This window comes from Podarcis bocagei (genome assembly GCF_964188305.1).
Source record: "Podarcis bocagei genome assembly, chromosome: 3".
NCBI classification, from domain to species: Eukaryota; Metazoa; Chordata; class Lepidosauria; order Squamata; family Lacertidae; genus Podarcis; species Podarcis bocagei.
In genome coordinates this window covers 59,735,523-59,756,022 of record NC_138127.1, presented here as the reverse complement: position 1 = coordinate 59,756,022, position 20,500 = coordinate 59,735,523, and the positions used below count along the sequence as shown (strand labels likewise).

Sequence of the window (20,500 nt, the reverse complement as noted above, 5' to 3'; positions counted from 1 at the left end):
GATACGCCTGATATGCTTAATATGGCCCTGGACTGAGCTTTCCTATTACTGCAGCTTAAACATATATTTTTCAATGGAATCAATTCACACATTCCATTGCAAGTCTTCAGTTGATAAATCAAGTGATTCCTATTTACGTGTGAATCCTTCCTCAGCCTAAGAGCCACCTCATGTAAAATACTTCCTTTATTAAAGTTGTTTCAGTGTGGGAAATTACTCGAATTATGCTTGTACATAAGGGAAAACAGAATCATACATTCAACACATATGGAAGAGATTTCATTGGTGTAGGAAATGTCTTGTGCGAGCTCAAGTTCTCATCTTGACATATGTGGCATTCAGAAGACCTATTTAGTTGGTTAAATTCTAATCCCTTGTTCAAAAGTTGACTTTCAGTGATTTCACCAAAATCCAAAATGCCTTGATTCTTGCTGTCTTTCTGCTGGGTGAGGGAGATCAAGACATTGGGATTTACTTCTGAGCCAGTTGTATGGTGACAACCTTACACATTTTTTAACTTTCAGAAATCCCGTTTTTCAGCTACAGCTTCCCACCCACCCCTGTCTCTGAGACAGATCTAGATTAGAGATTGAAAAATGCCACACTGTCTCACCCCTGCAAATTTCATCCTTGCTCAGTAATGTCTGTGTGTGAGAGGGAGGGATTAAGGCCACACTATTACTCAACTACCCTAATTTGTTTGTTTATTTTTTAAAAAGTCTGCTCTTTAAAAAAAGAGCACAATTTTAAAGGAGAGCACTGTGCCATATTTCAAAAAGTAAAATTTCTAACACCCACAAAGTTGTTGAGCATTTTTTAAAGAAAATTATTGACATTTGGGGGGAGACCTCCCCTAAAAATAGTGGTTTTAAGCTTTTGGAACTGTTTCCACTGCTTTTTCCATCGCGTTGCCATACACCTGGGTTTTCCCTGACATTTTGCCAATTCGGCAAAGGTAAAAAAGGTAAGGTAAAGGACCCCTGGACAGTAAAGTCCAATCAAAGATGATTATGGGGCTGTGGCGCTCATCTTGCTTTCAGGCCGAGGGAGCTGGCATTTGTCCACAGACAGCTTTCCTGGTCCTGTGCCCAGCATGACGAAACCGCTTCTGGCACAACAGGACACCGCGATGGAAACCAGAGTGCATGGAAACACCGTTTACCGTCCTGCCACAGCAGTACCTATTTATCTACTTGCATTGGCATGCTTTCGGACTGCTAGGTTGGCAGGAGCTGGGACAGAACAACGGGAGCTCACTCTGTCATGGGGATTCGAACCGCCAACCTTCCGATTGGCAAGCCCAAGAGGCTCAGTGGTTTAGACCACAGTGCCACTTGCAATTATCACCCCGATGCCATTTTTACACTCGAAAACCAGGACAGGTCAGGAATTTTCCTGACCTATGGCAAGCCTGAGCATGCCTACACGGAAGGAAGCCCCCACGGAGTCCAGCAACGCATCCTTCCTAGCAGGTGTCATTGACTCAGGATCGCACCACGGCCACGTGGTGGTGGTGGGGCGGGAGGAAAAATTGCGCGTGCATGCCCATGCTTGGGGAAAGCGGCGATCCACATTCTAGACCCCAGGTTGAACCTTCCCAGGCTGGGGGGCGGGGCTTGCGGGAGGGAATGAATGAGCTCGAGCCGCGATTGGCTGCTCCGTCGGCTCGGCTCGCTCGGCGTTGGCTCTGCGTCTGCCCCGCGCCGGGGAGGGCGCTGAACTGCAGCTTGGCCGCGCGCGCCCCCCTCGGCCGCCGCAGCGCCTGCTCGGCTGCATTCGCTTGGCTGGCGGCGGAGGGAGAGGTTAGCGCCTGCCTGGGCTCCGCCTCGCTCGATCCGGCGTGGCCTGTGGCTCGGACGGCGTCGGAAGATGCTCCTAGGGAGGCCAGCGCAGCAGCAGCAGCGGCCGGGCGGCTGGGACCGCTGCCGGGTAGGCGAGAGGCTGCAAGCCGCCCTGGCCGGCCTCCAGGAGCTGCAGGTGCTGCGGGAGAAGCAGCGGGCGCTGGTGAGCGGGGCGCTGGCCGAGCAGCCGACCGCCGACGGCAGGCAGGCGCGCAGCAAGGAGCGGCGCCTCGAAGCCACCCTGAGCGCCCTGAAGGAGCAACTGGTAAGGGGTCTCCCGCCGGCGAGGGGGCTGGCCGCTGCGCCACAACTGCGGCGGGGGGCCAGGGGAGAGCGGGGATTCCTTGATGGATCCAGGCGCCGGGGATCCTCCAGGGGTCCCTCCTTTGCATGCAGAAGCGCCCCGCTCCTCCTCTTTCCAGGTAGGACCGGGACAGAATCCTGCCTGGAACTGCGGAGAGCTTCTGCCAGTCAGAGTAAGCCGTGCTAGGTTAGAATCCTAAAAGCTGGAAGGGACCTCGAGGATCATCTAATGCCGTGGTTCCCAACGAGGGGCGATTTGATTTTTAAGGGGGGCAATTCGGGAATGAGTTATGAACAGTGACTGGCCATTTAGGCATCCTCCATGTGAATCGGAGTTCACTTTTTGAATAATAAGAATTATACGTCGTGGGAGGGGGGCATCAGCATTTTAGAGATGCTATGGGGCATGGCCAAAAAAAAAAAAGGGGGTTGGATCCACTGATCCAGTCCAGCCGCCTGCAATGCAGCTGGCTCATGTAGGGAATCGAACCTGCGACCTTGGCATTATCAGCATCATGCTCTAACCAACTGAACTATGAACCACGTTAATTGGACCGGTGCTCTGGCCAGGCCCCCACTCAGGTTACCAGACTCAGATTTATTCTATTTAAATCCTTGGTGAGTGAATTTATTCTCACTAAATGGTTCCATTGCAGTTATAGAGCCATCAACAAGTCTATTATTTGCTGGCTGCATGATAGCAGAATTATTTCATTCACGCTTAGGCAAACTGTGCTTTAGGGGCTTTTTAGGGACAGCCTACATTGGCAAAGTAAATCTGTCCTGGAGCAGAGCCTCATTATGATCTGCCTTCCCCCAACTATACACACACCCTAGTTGCACAATTTTAGAGCTGATCCCATAATTTAGGTTTTATCTATTTAATCTTTCGTTTCCACTAGAGAATCTATGGAGGATGGTGGTTTGAAGGGTGATGACTGAGAGTGCACAAGTTAATTGAAAAGATCCATAAAAAAGGTTCAAAGACTGTTGGGTACATCGTAAAATAGTAATGAATAGTTTGGTTTTTTAAAATGCAACATTCAGGGCTGTGTTGTTGCAAGGTCTGAGAAAGGGTATGTAAGCGTTTCATGTAAAGAATAACCGTTCTATGAAACAGGGATGTATGATAAGGAATAATTACTTAATTAAGGAATCAATCTCTTAAAATTACGGAATTAACAACCCTGAACCAGTCCGTGTTATCTTCTGCCTTAAATCTAAGAGGTGTTTCAGATACTGCACTTTCCCCGTTACATTTGTAACATTTGTATTGACACAGTCTCCATAGGCAATTGTCACATTTGACAAACTTTCTTCCTTTTCGGATGTAACAGCTGAAGCTGCTCTAATAATACATTTCCATTAGTGGCTACATGTTTTGACTAGGCTCTTGTTGTCAGTGAGAAACTTCTTATGGGTAAGTGCACTTGGAGGCTGAATTGCCTTTGATCTGCTCCACCCCTTACCTGATGTCTTATTATTTTGTTTTTTAAGCCTCAGCCTCTCAATCCATGGAAGTAAGTCCTATTGACTTATTTTATTGGAACTTCTGAGTAAGCACACTTCAGATCATCCTACACAGTCCTAAAAAACAATATTTTGCCATATCAGTTGCAAGGTCTCAATGAATAAATTCACTGAAATGTCAGGGAATCTGTGAAGAACTTAAATTTCTGGTATAGTGCACTAAATTTCTGGAGGGTGGGAATTTTGTTTTGATGTCATTCTTTAAACAAGGCTGAAATAATAAATGTGTGTGACCCTGTGTATATAAAATACCATTGACTTGGGGACTTTGGGTTTTTGGGTTTGGCTTGGTTTTTTTAAAAAAAATAAAGCATATTCCTGAGTGTCTTAAGATTGGTATTTGAATAAATTCAAGAACTTGTTTTACTATTAACTGGAAATGTAGAGAGAAATTCACATCATACTGAAATAGCAGATCTGGAATGCCTGTGAATGGCATCTTTCATCTTACCTTTGCAAGAAAAGGGGTGCAAAAACTTTGCCACTAGAAGTATCATTTGACAGGCTGATTGGATGCTGCTCATTTAATATATTTCAGTCCACTTGGAAATATTACAAAATAATAAAAAGGCAGCCATGATTTGCAAAGAGCAGGAAGGGGATTAGTAGCGATCTGGACCAACTTCCTAGATTGTAGATGGAATAATATATGGGGAACCTTTGTCCCTCCAGATGTTGCTAAACTACAGTTCTCATCATCCGAGGGCAGGCTTATTGGAGCTCAGGAAGTTGTAACAAGTTTAGCAACATCTGGAGGAACTAAGGTTCTCCACACCTGATCTAGGGCCCATCCTTCTATACCATTGGGTATGCTGGCTGGGAATGTTAGAGTTGGAGTCCAACAACATCCAGAGGACCACACATTCTGCGTCCCAGGCACACGATGACCAACTCATTCAAAGGAAGAAGCAAAAACAACACAAAGCAATTGCTATTTACTTTTCCTTCAGTTTAAGCAATGCACATTTCAATTGTGCTGTCATAACGGGGAACAGTGCAGAGAGAGTGGATATATATGATTTTTATCTTTCAAACGTTTGTTGGCAGTAAGCTCAGGAGAGACAAGCACAAATGTACTTCTTCACTCAATGTGTAATTACTTCATGGAATTGACTGTCACAAGATGTGGTGATGGCCATTGGCTTAGAGATGACTTTCAAAACCCATCACCTGTTCTGATTACAACTAGCACAAACAACCGGTGTTGTAATAGCAAAGACTAGAACAGCTCAGGAAATTTCTTCAGCATGATGATTCAGTGAAATATAGTGGCTAGAGCAGACTTTGGCAGTCAGGTGCCCTCAGCTGTTTTGAACCATAACTCCCATCCAAAATACCCTACGGATGCCAGATTGGTGGAGGCTGGGGCAGAGTGTTGAGTTTAGATGCAGGCAACCCAACTTTTCTCTCTGGTCTGCATCACACATTGTTTTGATACAGGTTTATGCCTAGGTACAGCAAAAGTGTACACCAAAAATTGTAAATGGTGGATATGGCAAAATCTGTTGCAAACTAGGCACCACACAAGTACATTTGTTGAAGAGTTGTAATCGACTGCAGTCAAGTAAACACCCAGTGGTAAATCTAGGTCTGTGTTTGCAGCCATTTGAGAATTTTGATCAAAGTATCTTATTTCTCAGCCTTATTCTGAGACAGAAAAAGCCTTGGAAAGGACAGAATACAAATGTAGCACAGATAAGTAAAACAATATGATACACATTATGAAGGCCCCCCCCCTGCCAAAAAAAAAGTTCCACCCATTTACAAGAGGACTTTCAAGTTTACTAGCTCATGTATGGTTCCTAGCTTTTTGCTGAAGTTTACTAGCTCATGTATGGTTCCTTAGCTTTTTGCTGAAGTCACACCTGCATAACTGGGCTTAACATGCTGCAGACCCCTTGCTGAAAAAGCTGACCCCTGCTACATTTCTGGAAGAAAAATTGTCATGCTGCAGTTTGCATGGCTGCCAACAGGTGGCCAAACCAACTACGGCCTGAAAACAGAACAGCAAGCTGCCTAGGCAAGCTGCTGAGGACAGAATACTGTTTGAAGGAGGACAGGAGGCACTTTTCTGAAGCCTCACCCCCCCCCCTTCCATTAAATATCACTGGAGCAGCGTTCAAAGGAGGCTGGCAAGTGCTTCAGAGAGTGGTTTGGCAAAGCTGCTCTCTAAAGTGCCTCCCCCATCGAGCATCACTGTTTAAAGGAGGGAGGGAGGAGCTTTAGAGAGCCTTTAGGTATATGTATTCTGTATGAAATACTTTTCTGTGTTAGAAAACTTCCAGCAGTCATGTGGGTCCTTTGGGTAAGCCACAAGTTAACACCTTGTAATTTATTTGCTAGAAACCAGTCTGAATGACTGCTGGAAGAGTCTCCATGTTTTTCACTACTCATGCAAAAAAGGTCTTATGTTGCACCAAAACATGGCCGAACCTTAATTGTCTGCAAAACACCTCCTCCATGCCACCATAAATTATTACAAAGTGCACACGTGGTTCACTGCCCCCCAGATCATCTGTTTCTCTTCCCCCACACCTTGCACTTTGTTTTGCTTTGGTTTTGCTCAATATCCAGCTTGATGCATTGTTCTTCTTAATAAGTCCAAAGCTTGCTGCCTTCTTTGTGACTTTTCAGTCAGCCCTAATAAAACTGGCATGTTGCTGTTATTCCATATAGCAATGTTTATTTTTGCATCCGTTGCCCTCCAAATTAAAACAAGCATGTGAGGGGGAAATTTTTTTGCAACTCCTACATCCAGTGTTGAAATAGATGGCATGATCAAAAGAGGAAAGTGATTGAATTTGTGTGACATCAACTTCTTTTTTTAAACCCCTGTGCATTTTTTGTGTGAGTGTATGGATTGGCAAATATATATTAGGACTGGAATTCGTTTCTGGGGTGGGGGAATAATGCAATCAAAATGTTATAGACTTTAATCTCTCCAGTACTGGCAATTACACACTTCAGTAAACTCTGAGTTAATTCTGATCTCCCCTGCCCCCTCCTCCTTATTGGTGTTAGACTTGGCCATCAGTTATCAATCAGGTGTGAAAACACAAAGGGTATTCACTAACTGTAGGCAGCTTTATCAGAAGGCATCTCAGAGTGAAAATTGGCTTTAACCTTCAGGGGCTGCTTAAGCCCCACTTGTGAAACATTGCAGCAAGCATATCTTGATTAGAGTCAAAATGGCAGCACAAGTCTACTGCCAACCACTTGATTACCTGTCATTGATAATGTTAACTAATGACTCCACTTTATTTTATGGAAGCCCAAAGAGAATATGATTTAAAACATTTATGGCTTGCTGAAGGCCAGCAGGTTAATAGGAACACCCAGTGACCTCTGACCAAAGCAATCCATTCCTATTTGACACCCGTGCTTTGTGCTGTAAGAGCTCATTTGTATGTGTGTTTTGTTCCCAGTAAGACTTGAAAATGGAGGATTAGCTTATCAAGATATGGCAGACACTTGACCGGGGTTTAAAACAGGGTAAAAAAGAGAGTTCATGGTGTTCCCCTTTTATTAGGAGAGACAGAGCTTTCTCTCCATTGGTCATAAGGAATGGGTTGAGTCATTTTATCATAGGAATGGTAGCATGTGGTGTTTGGGGAGGAAACTGCTGCATTCTTGGCTATCCAAACCAATTTTGACATAGCTAGCAACATCTGGAACTCTGGATGTATAAATGGTATCTTTTCACTAATGTGCATTCAGCCCATCCAGAGTGTTTGTTTACTCAGAAGTAAGTTCTACTAAGCTCAGAGGCACTTGCTTCAACAGGATCTAGAGCAGGCATCCAAAAACTTGGCCCTCCAGCTGTTTTGGGACTACAATTCCCATCATCCCTGACTACTGGTCCTAGGGATGATGGGAGTGGTAGTTCCAAAACAGCTGGCCGCCCGAGTTTGGGTACTCTAGATCAGGCATCCCCAATCTCCATATCACTTATCACTTCCTGTTCTGCCCTAGCCTGGATATCTCTGTTGGTTATAGCCTAGTGCTGATAATGCCAAGGCTGTACATGACAGAAGCAAATAGGCAACCAGCACATTTATCTCAGAAATAGGTGCTACATTATTCTTCCCAGTTGTGCCTCTCAGCAATTTTGCAGCTGCATTCTGCATTAGTTGAAGCTTCTGAACAACCTTTGAGGGAAGCCCCACATACGGCATGTTACCCCATGATGGAAGGTTACCAGAATGTAGATCGTGGTGACCAAGTCTTCTCTTTCCAGGAAGGGCTGTAGGTAGCAAACCAGCTGCAGCTGGAAAGAGGCACTCCTTGCCACTGAGGCCACCTAGGCTGGACCAAGCTGGATCAAGGAGCCTGAGTTGAGGGCCTGCCCTTTCAAAGGGAGTGTGACCTTGTCCAAGTCAGGCCATCTCCTCACCTCCCAGACTTGAAAACTTAATGCATGCAATGCCTCCCATCTTTTTATGGGTTCTGTTTCGGTTTATTGGCCCTCGTCCGATTCCAGCCCACTGCTGCCTCCAAGTATTTGTCAAGATCCTGAGCAGCCTCTGCTGATTCAGATGGAAAGCAGAGCTAAAGCTGGGGTCATCAGTGTACTGATGACACCCCACTTCAAATCCCCTGATGACAGCTCCCAACTGCACACAGGGTCTCACTACAGATCACCAGGAACTCATCTGCTTCCTCAATGGCATAATGGAGATAGTCTTCATCTTTTTTTCTCTTTGCTGCCCTGCAAAGCATTCTAGGACCAATCCACTTCATCCTCCGCCCCAAGCTGCAAAACATAGTCATGCCATAAGATTTTATCTATGGTATCATCAGTATACTGATTACACCCCACTCCAAATGCCCAGGTGACAACTCCCAGCAGGTTAATATAGATGTTCAATAACAGGGGTGACAAAATGGAGTCCCATGGGCTGCTGTGTTTCCACTCCTACTGCAGGGCAGATCCCAGCAGGTGACAATGGAAGGCTACTGTTAAGCACCATGGGAACTGACCTTGCAGTGTCACACAGGAATCCATCCCCAATGCATGCTTGACCCATGGAGCTGATGCAGAAGGATAACATGACTAATAGTATCAAAAGCTGTTGCTGTGTGGTAGAGGTGAATCAACAGAGTCACACTTCTCCTGCCTATCTTTTGGCAGAGGTCATCATGTGTCTGAGGTCAGGGAAACCAAGTCATTTTCACTTCCATATCCAGGTATGATGCTGGAGCGAAATGACAACCCCAGTGTTAGAAACTGAGATATGAAAGCTAGGAGCTTAAATGGCACCATAAACCTAGGTTATGGATGCAACAACAGAATGTCTAGGTGAGCTTTTTCATGACAAGAATTGTTGTTATTTAGTCATGTCCGACTCTTCATGACCCCATGGAATTCCTCCCATTGATCTGTGGTGATTCCCTTATGGCAGGCATGTCCAACTCCCAAGAGACTGTGATCTACTCCCACTATAAAAAAACTGGCAGTGGTCTACTCTTCGGATTGACCAAAGTTGTTGTACTTTTGGGGGGAGCCTTCATCAAAGTTGAGTTTTTTGGGGGAAGCCAAAGTTGTTGAGCCATTATTATCATCATCATCATCATCACCATCATCATTATTGGGCGATCAATCTGGATCATAGGATCGAGCAGGGATGCCCCACGATTGACCAGTAGATCTCAATCAATCGGTTGAACATGCCCACCTTATGGGATTTCCAAAATATTTGATCAGTTCCTCTGATATTGGCCTACATGTTGCGTAAGAGTCCCACAGATTTCGCACTTTGACTGTTTAAGTGTACCAGCTAATGCGATTTGCACAAATTTCTCCTTAGCAAAATTCCACTGGGGGCTAGCAGACTCCAGGATCATCGTAAAGAATATCAAAGACCCAGATGAGTGATTGTAAGCAAACTTTAGTCTTTAGCAGTTGGGAGTTAATGGGAAGTGTTGAGTCTCCCAGCAACATGAGACCCACCTCACTCCCCATAGTAGGAGACAATGGGAAAAGAGGAAAGGGTTAACCAGGCAAATATAAATCATTTTCTGTTGGTTAAAGTGCTGTAAAATTACAAACAGATCCTGGAGGTGCAATAAATTATCTTTGAATACCTGAGAGCCTTGTTGAACGCTTTGTGGCCTCTCTGCCATTAATCAGAAACCACAAAGGGAGGGATTGGCTGGCAAAACATTAATCATTAAGCAATTAATTCCAGCCATGAAAACAAAACTCTCTGACTTCCTGAACGGGTGAGGCTAAGGGAAGCATAAAGTGTTTCCTCCACCACCCTCCATGCAGGAAATTCAGAAAGGTAATGCGCAAGTATTAAATTGGCATCTTTCTATTTCAAATGTGAATGATAACTGTCCCGTGTTTGAAATTTAATGAATCCGAACATTTTTGGAACAAGTTTTGTAGTGGACACAATACCTTGTAGTAAGGACACTTTGGGAAGCTGTGCCTTGTGTACAACTGTCTGTGGGTGCTGAGAGAAGTATAGCATAACTTCATATTATATTGGTAAAACTAAGATTGAAGTCCACCAGATGTGTGGCAAAGTCCTCTTTGCTTCTTGTGGTTTGGGACAGATGACCAAACCAATGGGGCCTCTCCCTGAGGGATGGGATCTCAAGCTCTGTACAGATGCTACCACCATGTGAAGTTGGGCTGCTTTCACTGGACTCTCCTCCAAGATCCCCGTCCATGCTGACTCCCCTATCAGGCCTTCTGGTGTGGGCTCACACCAACCAGCACAATGATGGGGCTTCACATCACTCCTTCTCCTTTTCATCAGCTGGTTTGTATGGGGAGGGGGAGATGTGCATCCATTGCACTGGTGGATGGTCTAGGGCAGGCATGGCCAAACTTGGCCCTCCAGATGTTTTGGGACTACAACTCCCATCATCCCTAGCTAACAGGACCAGTGGTCAGGGATGATGGGAATTGTATCCCAAAACATCTGGAGGGCCAAGTTTGGACATGCCTGGTCTAGGACGTAGGAAGAGAGATTGCAGCCTTTCTTATCAGCACCACCTCAGTAATTTGTTATTTTTTAATTGCTGCTACAACAGCCAAATTGCTGGGGTTCACCAGAAAACACTTGAGGGAGGATGGGGCCCATAGCCTTTAAGTTAGCTGTCTCCACCAACACACGCACACTAGGTCTTAGTCATAAGAATGGAAACATAAGGGCCAGTGACCCATCTAGTCCAGTATCCTGTTCTCACAGTGGCCAACTAGATGCCTGTGGAAGGCTCACAAGCGGGATCTGAGCACAGCAGGCTCTATGGGATAGCAGCGTACTACTGAAATGGCAACGCTTTTAACAGTTCTATTCTGGAACTGTAAATCAAGAATGTGTCCATGTTTGAATGTACTTTGGGTGTCAAGAGATGCTTGAAAACATATTTGTTTTTCGAGAAGTCAATACGTGGACAGTGTCATTTTGTGTTGCGAAGTCTTTTATCTAGAAATTTATTAAGTCAGTGCAACTGGACGTAATGCCATTTTGGCCCATTGGCTTTATGAGCCTGCTCTATACCTCTTTTGAAGTCACTGAAATTCACCCCGTTGCATTTTGCTGGGAATTAAAAGGGCTCCAAGGTGTTCAGATGAGGAAAAGACAAGTTAATCCATGGGTCTGAAATTAACAGAATGTTTAGTGAGGCAAATAATAGGTTGCTGGTTTTTGCACATACTGTGCTTTAGGCTCACTCTCTCTGGCCTAAGCTGAGATCCAAAATACTTGTTAGTAATGCAGCCAGGACTTTGCTCTTCCCCTTTCAAACCCCCAGCCTTTTATGCTGCCCCAGACGTTGTTGCCTGAGTTTCTGGAGTGGCTAGATAGGGGGCCCTCCAGATGTAACATGGGATGGGATGCTTCACAGGAACATAGGAAGCTGCCATATACTGTCAGAGTCAGACCAATGGTCCCTCTAGCTCAGTATTGTCTGCACTGACTGACAGCAGCTCTCCTGGGTTTCAGCCAGGGAGTCTTTCCCATCCCTACTAGGGATTAAACTGGATGCTTCCTGTAGGCATCTGTGGAGTTTGCATGATAGTTTCTCCCCAGGCACCTGGCACCTTCCACACTGCGTATCTGTAGGCACCAGGCTTCTCTATAACCAGACCTTTGGCTAGTTCAACAATATATGAACTTTTAGGTGTTTGTAGGAAGGGAGTTTATTGGTTTGTTATTTTTTGGTATATATTTTGTGCTCTCATTTTGTATTTTTATATTGCGAACTGCCCTGGGTTCTTCAGATGAAGGAAAGTGTGCACAGTTAATGACTAAATAAAACAAATAAGTAGTTTGACTTATAACATGATGTCATAGGGTGGAGAGCAGGAGTGGTGGGACTGATCCATTTTTGGTGGAAGTCACATAAAATCTAATTTGGAATTCAGAAGCCCCCTGTGCACATGTAGAAGCTGCTCTTAGAGTGTTCTGGGAGCTCACACCAGACCAGTGTTTTCAAAGTGATCTTTTAGAGGAAATTTGGGACATGCATTCAATGGCCAGAATTTAAACAAATAACAGTGCAATCACTGTGTTTAAAAGTAAGTTTCTTCGAGTTCCGTGAGACTTATTCTCAGGAAAGTGCATGTAGAATTGAAGCCTAATGTTTTAATGGATGGTTGTATTTTTTAAAATAATGCTTTTGTTTCTACCAGTTTTAAAATATCACTTACCCCAAAATCTTTGCAATATGATGGAATACGACTTTAAATAGTATACATTTACATAAATATATAAAATACAATTTGCTTCCATATCTGCAAAGATTATGCAGTTCTTTCAACCAAGTTGGTTTCTCGCTCCATTCACACGTGTTCTAATCCTTTCATTCTAGTATGATTACCTTTGCATTGCTTACTCTAGTGCAGGTGTAGCCAATGTTCTGCTCTCCAGATGTTGATGAACTGCAGCTCTCACCATCCCTGATCATTAGCCTGGGTTGTTGGGAGTTGCTGTCCAACAGCATGTGGAAAGCAGCACATTGGCTTTCCTTACTCTAGTGTAGTGCTTCCAAAACTTGGGTCCCCAGCTGTTTCTGGACTACAGTTCCCTTAATCCATGACCACTGGTCCTGCTAGCTAGGGATGATGGGAGTTGTAGTCCAAAAACAGTGGGAGACCCAAGTTTCAGAAACACTGCTCTAGCGTGTCTAGTTTGTTTGGGGTATGAGATCTTCCATGTGGCCATTCTGTGTGTATTGTTCCTCTGAAGGAGGGCTTAACCCTGAAAGATGACACAATTTGGTCTGGTCCCTTAGAACTTGTCTGAAAGTGTTCTTTTTCACTCTCCCATTGCTAACAGTCACGTCTGAGGAGACAAGATGTTGGGTTGAAAGGCCACCTGGATCAGCTGGACCAACAAATTAGTGAACTGAAGTTGGATGTTGGCAAGACCTCCATTGAGTATCTTGACAGTGACAGCAGACCCAGCTCAGGTAATGTGAGAATTGACAGCTCAGGTAATGTGAGAATTGAAGGACATCTATGTAGTTATTATTTAAACAACACTCTAGATTTTCCACAGAAGACTGACCCTTCTGTAAAAAGAAAACATGGGAGTGCTTCATTTGGGTTCAGGGTCATGCTGTACATGTGTTCTCTGTAATCCAGAAAATGTCCTCTTTATCTCCTCACAGGTTTTTATGATCTGAGTGATGGTGGCTCCTGCTCCCTGTCCAATTCCTGTACATCAGTCTTCAGTGAATCCGTCTCTTCTTCTCATGCCAGCCTCTTGCCAAGTTCCCAGCACCCCAAGACCCGTCTCAGCATCTTTGATTACCGCCCCAAATCTGCAGATGAAACCACAGTACACAACCAGTTCCAACAGCAGGGAGCCTACATCAGTGATGAATGCCGAATCAAAGCTTGCCCTGATGTTTCAGGAACTCCTACCAGGTCCAGGCCAAGGCCTGTTTCCACAGGTAACTACACACACATCCCATTAAAGCTTTCATATCACCTTGCATCTCCTCAGGCTTGATGGTGCTTTCCAGTTCAGTTGCATCACACATTTATATGGGAGGCATCAAGAGTTAATAGGACAAGTAATGTAAAGCATGAGTGAAACCATCCCTTAGCTGGTCTAAATTATTTTAACCCATCTTAATCATTCCTGTAGAATAATGAAAGCTCATTTTCCAGTGTGTGTGTGTGTACATGTGTACACACACACACATAGAGGAAGAGAGAGAGATGGAAGTCTAATATTGTGTTTCATTTTTTTCTGAAAGAACTTATTTGTGAGGACCATAATGGTGGGTGTAAGATGTAATGAGCTCTTGGGCATGTGTATCTTTCTACCAGTGGGGTGCCTGAGGCCCTATTTAGATGTTTTATTAAGGACTCAGGAATCAGCTTTATAGCAAAGGAAGTGTTCAAGAAGCGAAATAAAGTTCAGCACTGCCAAGTTTGGGTGCAATAAGATTTTGAGAGCTCCTCTCATTGCCCAGTAAAAATACTCAAGAAAAAAATGAGAAGAGGTTTTAGTCTTTGGTGTCTTGAGACAGACTTTCATTCTTACGTTGTTGACTACCTTTTTATAATTCTGTCCTCTTACCAGGTGACCTTGAAAGACTCACCTTGGCAGATGCAGGATATCCTAAAGTAACTGACCCCAAATCCTTTCCTCTGCTTTCCCCCGGAGGGGAAATCCAGTTCTTCTGTGTGGACCCCAAATACCAGAGTGACTTGGTCTCCAAAAGCGGGAATGAAGTGTATCCTTACCCTAGCCCTCTTCACGCTGTGGCTTTACAAAGTCCACTTTTTTCCCTGGCTGGGCCCCCGTCAGAAAAAGAGGCTCACCCCTTGCCGAACAAAGTTGCCCCTCACGCTGTTGGGCCCAGTTTGATTAGGACACTGCCCGTTGCGGAGTCCAGGCCAGGAGGTTACATCAACAAACTGCTCCAGCTGACACGCTTGAGAGGAAACAATCAGGCGGACGCCGGTGAGAGGTGTCCAACAAAGAGCCAGCCATTCACAATGCTCCAGAGGCTCATTATAATCCCCAGCCCTGGCGGAGTGAAAATTAACAGCAGTGGCAGCCAGATGGAAAAACAAGGGAGCTCTCTGCATGGTAACAAAGTGGAGGGGAAGCTGCGGAGGGGAATGCCTGAAGGGGAATGTGCCAAACAGCAGGGGACTCAGCACAGTGCAAATGTTGAGCAGGCAGCTGCCCCGGCCCATGCAGAGTCTCCGCTGGCTGCGAATGGCTGCTACTCTGCCAGTTCGTCAGCAAGGGATTCTCCTCTGACCGAAGCCGGAGAAAGCAGCCTGGAACGCAGCTCTTCCAGCTCCCAGCTCGGAACAGAGGATTCTAGCCTGAGCCCCGCAAACACCAATGTCGCCCCAACCAAGAAATCTCACAAGAAACCTGTCAAGGCAGGAGGCCATGACCTGGTGCCTCAGGGTGGCTTTGTTCATGCCAAGTTTGTCCCCGCAGAATCCCACCAAGTCAGGGTCAGGTTTGCCAACTCTAAAACGAAGCCTGTGAAGGTGAAGAGGAGAAGCAGCGAGAAGGTGCCGAGGCCTGGGAAGCAGGCTTTCTTTGTGGAGAAGCCAAGGGGACTCCACCATGTTGCTGCCAGGCTGCCCGTTGAGTGGAGTTTGCCTCAGAGGCAGCTGAGAGGAAGGAACCTCATGAGGAGGCCTACTTTTGCTGGGGAAGCTACAGGGAGGTCTTGCTCGGAGTCCAGCCTGTACCCTGTGCCATTCAGACTCCCTCAAGTACCCTCTGGCCCTGAACTCTACCAGGCCAATGCCTTGTATTCTCTTGAAGCGGCCTACATAGACACCAACAAGAAAAAGCAGCGTAAGTGGCAGTCTACGGTGGAAATCTCGACGAAAACCCAAGTGGCCAGCCTTTCGAGCGGCTTTGCCTTGGGGCCACCAAGGCAGGCAGCGCGGAGAGCGGGGATTACACGCTCTGTCACAATGAGGGCCCGGTCCAAGAACCGCCACCCCTTTCGCCCTGGTGCATATGCCAGAAGTGAGTCCGATCACTCTGAATACTCTGCAGAGTGTGCCTCCCTTTTCCACTCCACCATTGCGGAGACCAGTGAAGGGGAAGTCAGTGACTATACAGCCAACCGCTTTGGGGACAGCGAGTCCAGCGAAAGTGATTCAGAGGGCAGCAGCAACGGCAGCAGCCTGACTCTTGACTACGACGATGAGCATGAACTGGTCTGGCCAGATTCTTCTCCCAGGCAGCCAGCAGCTGTTCCGACTTCGTCCAAGTCTCTTCCGCCAATGCCCAAACTCTGTCGCATCAAAGCTTCAAAGGCCCTCAAGAAGAAGATTAGGAGATTCCAACCGGCCTCTCTGAAAGTGATGACCATGGTTTGAAGTGAGAGGGAGCATCTGTTTTGGCAGCTGCCTCTGTTTGCAAAACAAAGGAGGGGATTGAGACTTAAAAGGATTCTGTTAAATGAAATGTGATGAAATCCCTAGATCGCTGGGCAAAGGACCTTTTCTTATGTGCTAATGCCTTTATGGATGACACTGCTACTCTTTACCTCTTTCTGGTTTTTTTCTTTTGTGTGCGTGCGTATGTGACTTGATAGCCCGCCCCATTCTGATAGAGATGAAGGGTTTAGATGAGATGCCCCCCTCAAACGAATCCTGTCTGATAGATATTTTGGGAACTAGATGTGCCACCTGCAACACATGGAAGATTTCCCAAAGTTGCCAGCGGAGAAGGGGAGAGAGCATTACAGTGGTACCTCTAGTTATGAACTTAATTTGTTCCGGAGGTCTGTTCTTAACTAGAGGCGTGCTTTTGCTAATGGGGCTTCTTGCTGCTGCTGTGCCACCAGCACACAATTTCAGTTCTCATCCTGAGGTAAAGTTCTCAACTTGAGGTAACTCTTACAGGTTAGCGGAGTTTGTAACCTGAAGCGTTTGTAACCTGAGCCGTTTGTAACTTGAGGTACCACTGTATTAGTAAAGATGGCACAGCAGCTTCCTCTTCTTTTTGCTGAAGATAACTTTTATTTTCAAGGGGATCTCCTAACAGTTCAGAAGCACTCACTATACTGGCCTTCCCCAGCCTTGGATGCCCACCAGATGTTTCAAACTTCAACTCCCAGCATCCCTTATCATTGGCCATGCTTACTTCGGCTTGATGGGAGTTGTAGTCCAAAACATCAGGAGGGCAACAGGTTGGGGAAGTCTGCATTACATGGTCACAGCTCTTTCCCCATAGCCATCCATTGCTAATATTGCTTACCCAGTACCTCATCCATTTTTCTTTAAGATATGCCTGTGGTAGCCAATCTGGTGCCCTTGGACTACAAATCCCATCATCCCTGACCATTGCCTAGGCAGATGTGAGTTGTAATCCAGCATGTAAGACACCATGTTGGCTATCACTTAAACATGGGGGTTAGGGTCAGAAAAAAAGTATGTTGGTCAGAGGAATGTGCCAGTATTGTTATTTCCCATTTACAAATTCAACAGATTCAGCAAAATATATAACCCTGACCATAACAGCTGTAATCTTTTTCTATTAAGATGTTTGTGTGAGTGTTTTTAAAAAGTATATCTATGTGGGTCAACTGCATTCCAAACACTGTGTCACACACAGCACGTTAATCGCTGCTGTGGCTGAGAGCATAGCATCTCTCCTCTGATTTATTGCAGGCTCAATAAATGCTATGATGATCCACTACTCTAAACAGCTGTCTGGTTTCCTTGTGTTTAAAAGGTAGGGGTGTCATTTAACTATTTTAAAAAAAACATATTCTGAAAGGAAAAGCATACTTGAGAGTTATTTTTCTTCTTCACGCACAGAACTCCTGACTATGGCTGCGATTGTGAACACACTTGCCTGGGGGTATGTCTCACTGAACTCAGTGGGACTTACTTCCGAGTAGACATGTCTAGGATCGCATTGTAAGTGACCGGAGGAAAACTACCCCATGTTGATTACAACTTCATTCACCTATTGCACAGCTGAAGCAGTGTGGCCAAGGTATTAAATGAGTTGGGGGCTGTATGGCAGGGCACACCTCTTGGTCCATAACTAGCTGGTGCCATTAGTGCCCCTGCTGCCCCTACCAGCTGGCTTGTATGAAGGAAGCGGAAGGGCCATAGCTCAGTGGTAGAGCATCTGCTTTGCATGTCAAAGATCCCGGGTTCAATCCCAGGCATCTCCCAAGTAGGGCTGGGGTAGAATCCTGTGTGAAATCCTGGAGAGCCACTATTGTGTAGAGTAGACAATAGTGAGGTAGATGAACCAATCGTCTTAAGTATAAGGCAGTTTCCAATGCCCCCAGAAGCAGCTTGGACAGAAGACAAAATTCCTTCTGCATGCAGAACTCCCTGCGACAGGAGGCTGTCATGGCAATCAAGCTAGGTTGACCTTAAATGAGGATTAGGTAAATTCATGGAGGTTATGGATGACCACTAGCTAGGATGGCTGTGCTGTCTGGGAACCATAGGAGGGGAGAGTCCTCCGGTGCTCAAATCCTGCTTGCTGGTTTCCCACAGGCGTCTGGTGGGCCACTGTGATAAGTCTAGGGCAGCAGCTGGCCTGCTGTCCCCCACTGACATGTGCTCCTGGTCCTCAGTACCCTGCCCCATAGCCCTCCATCTGGGGACAATGGAGGGTGACCCCTTCCTCCTCTGGTTTCTGGGGTGGCTGGATTAGTTGCCCCAGTTTACATCTGTCATACAGAAAAAGACCAGCACAGAGCTGGGGTGCTGAAGTGTTCTAATACGTAGCCAGTGTGGTGCAGCGGTTAAGAGTCTCAGACTGGGACCTGGGAGAGACCAAGGTTTGAATCCCCACTCAGCTAGGAACTCACTGGGCAACCTTGGGCCTGGGCTAGTCATTCAATCTCTGCCTAACCTACCACGCTGTAGCCATGATTATTTGAAAATTTAAACCATCGGTGGAAAACCTTTTTCACCCGACAGGCAATATCTCTTGAGAAACATTTCAGGAGCCACGTACCCAAAGTGGTATGGCTGAGCAGAAGTGGCCAAGGCAATAAATTATTATTTTTTCCTGCTTACAGTAGGCTAGTTTCCACACACACCTCACTGTCCTCCATCTAGTCAACAAAGAAGCATGATCAGAGTTCAAGGACACACACAAAAAGAAAGAATTGCAACATTTAATAATATAAAATACCTTTTTGATATTTCATAAAATGGACAGTAGGAATGGCTAAGTTTGCCATAGGTGACTGTGGAATATGCTGTTGTAGCAGCAGAAGAAGAGTTGATGTGGTGAAATGAAAGGCCTTCTTTGCACAGAAATACACCCGGCTCTTACCAGAAGCAGAGAAGAAAGGTCTTTGGACCCTTCTGAGAGAAGGTCTGTGGTCATTCTGGGCAAAGGTCAAAAAACTGGAATGGTTATGGTTCTTTGGTTCTGCATCAAGGCAAAACTACATGTTACACAGTAGATTTGTGCTGGGGCAAGGGATCACTTTCTTCCCATCCTAATTTCCAAATCAAACTTGGCTCACTCTGGGCTAGGCTGCAACTATTTGGTTAGGGAAACTATGAGAGGAGGAAAGGCTACACAAACATGATTCCCAATGCAGCCCTGCTCCTATAGATTAGTTAACATTTGCTCCATGTAAATTGATGGAAAGCATTATTAAAGGGAGAATGTGTATGTATAAACAAGAATGTCTTCCAGATGTTGTTGTATCCTGAACACTTTTCTGGGAACCGAATCTCCTAGATCAGTGGGTCCACACAACCCACCCAGGGGGTCCATGGCACCAACCACATAACAAAAGCTACCATAGAAATATCAAAAATTTCAAAAGTAGGGGGTCCATGGCTTGGGCTTTTGAAAAACGGGGGGTCCACAGTACTAAGCAATTTGGGAATCAGTCCTAGATTTCAGATGGGTAGTTATGTTCGTTTGCTACAGTCAAAAGATTGAAAGGACTTCTACACGTTAAAGACTGACACATTTCTTGGCTTAAGATTTTGTAGACTACTATCCACTTCATCATATGCATGAAACGTTATTCTGAGTTACAGGTATATATAATAGACGCAGACATAGGCTGCATTCACAGGGCAGTTTATTACATTTTCACCACTTCCCCAACTGTTTAAATCCTGCATTATATCTGAGGAGCCATGTGATGTAAAAGCCATTTTTGGAACTACAGTGGGATATAGTGCACATTTAGTGATCTTTTCCACATTATTTCCTTCCAGGGGGAAAAAGCTACTTTCAGATAACATGGAAATGAGCAAGAAACTTGTGCTATATTCCACTATAGTTCTGGAAGTGGTGTTTGCATCATGTGGAAGCTCAAATATAATGTGGAAATCAATTAGGGAAATGTGAAAATGGAATAAACTGTAATGTGAATGCAGCCAGATTTTGATGAAGGGGAATTTAAACAGTGAGGTCAGAATGAAATGTTTACAATCTCTTCCCTGCCCTGTGTATTTATGTACACACACACAGAGAGAGAGAGGCAGACAGACAGACTTACAACTTGAACTAACACTTTATTCATCTGATGGTGTTATGTGTATTCCATGAAAGCTAATTTTTTAGCCTTTAAGGTGCCACAAGACTTACTGTTTTTTCTCTTATATTTCAGCATAGCATACATAAAACTAATTTCGCTCAGGAAGTTCTGAAACTGACCTAGGGTTAAATTTCCACTCTGCCCTGGACTCATTAGATGATCTTATAAGTAAAGTAATTTATTTTAATGAAATGATCTCCGTGGGCATAAATGCACTCACAAACAGCTTTTAATTAGACAGAATGGAAAGGCAGTTTAATTGCCAGCCAATCCTCCATAGACTTCCAAGAGGACCTAGCTTCTATCCATTTGAATATTTTAAAAGGATG

The 20,500-nt window shown here is 45.2% G+C and overlaps 1 protein-coding gene across 1 annotated transcript; it reads left to right on the top strand.

Annotated features, from left to right (window-relative positions):
- Nucleotides 1-1,776: 1,776 nt before the first annotated feature.
- On the top strand, nt 1,777-17,336 carry DACT2 (dishevelled binding antagonist of beta catenin 2). Its single transcript, XM_081188217.1, has 4 exons — nt 1,777-2,106; nt 12,968-13,100; nt 13,302-13,586; nt 14,225-17,336. The coding sequence occupies exons 1-4, from the start codon at nt 1,870-1,872 to the stop codon at nt 16,003-16,005; spliced, it is 2,436 nt and encodes an 811-aa protein (XP_081044343.1). The 5' UTR covers nt 1,777-1,869; the 3' UTR covers nt 16,006-17,336.
- Nucleotides 17,337-20,500: the final 3,164 nt, after the last annotated feature.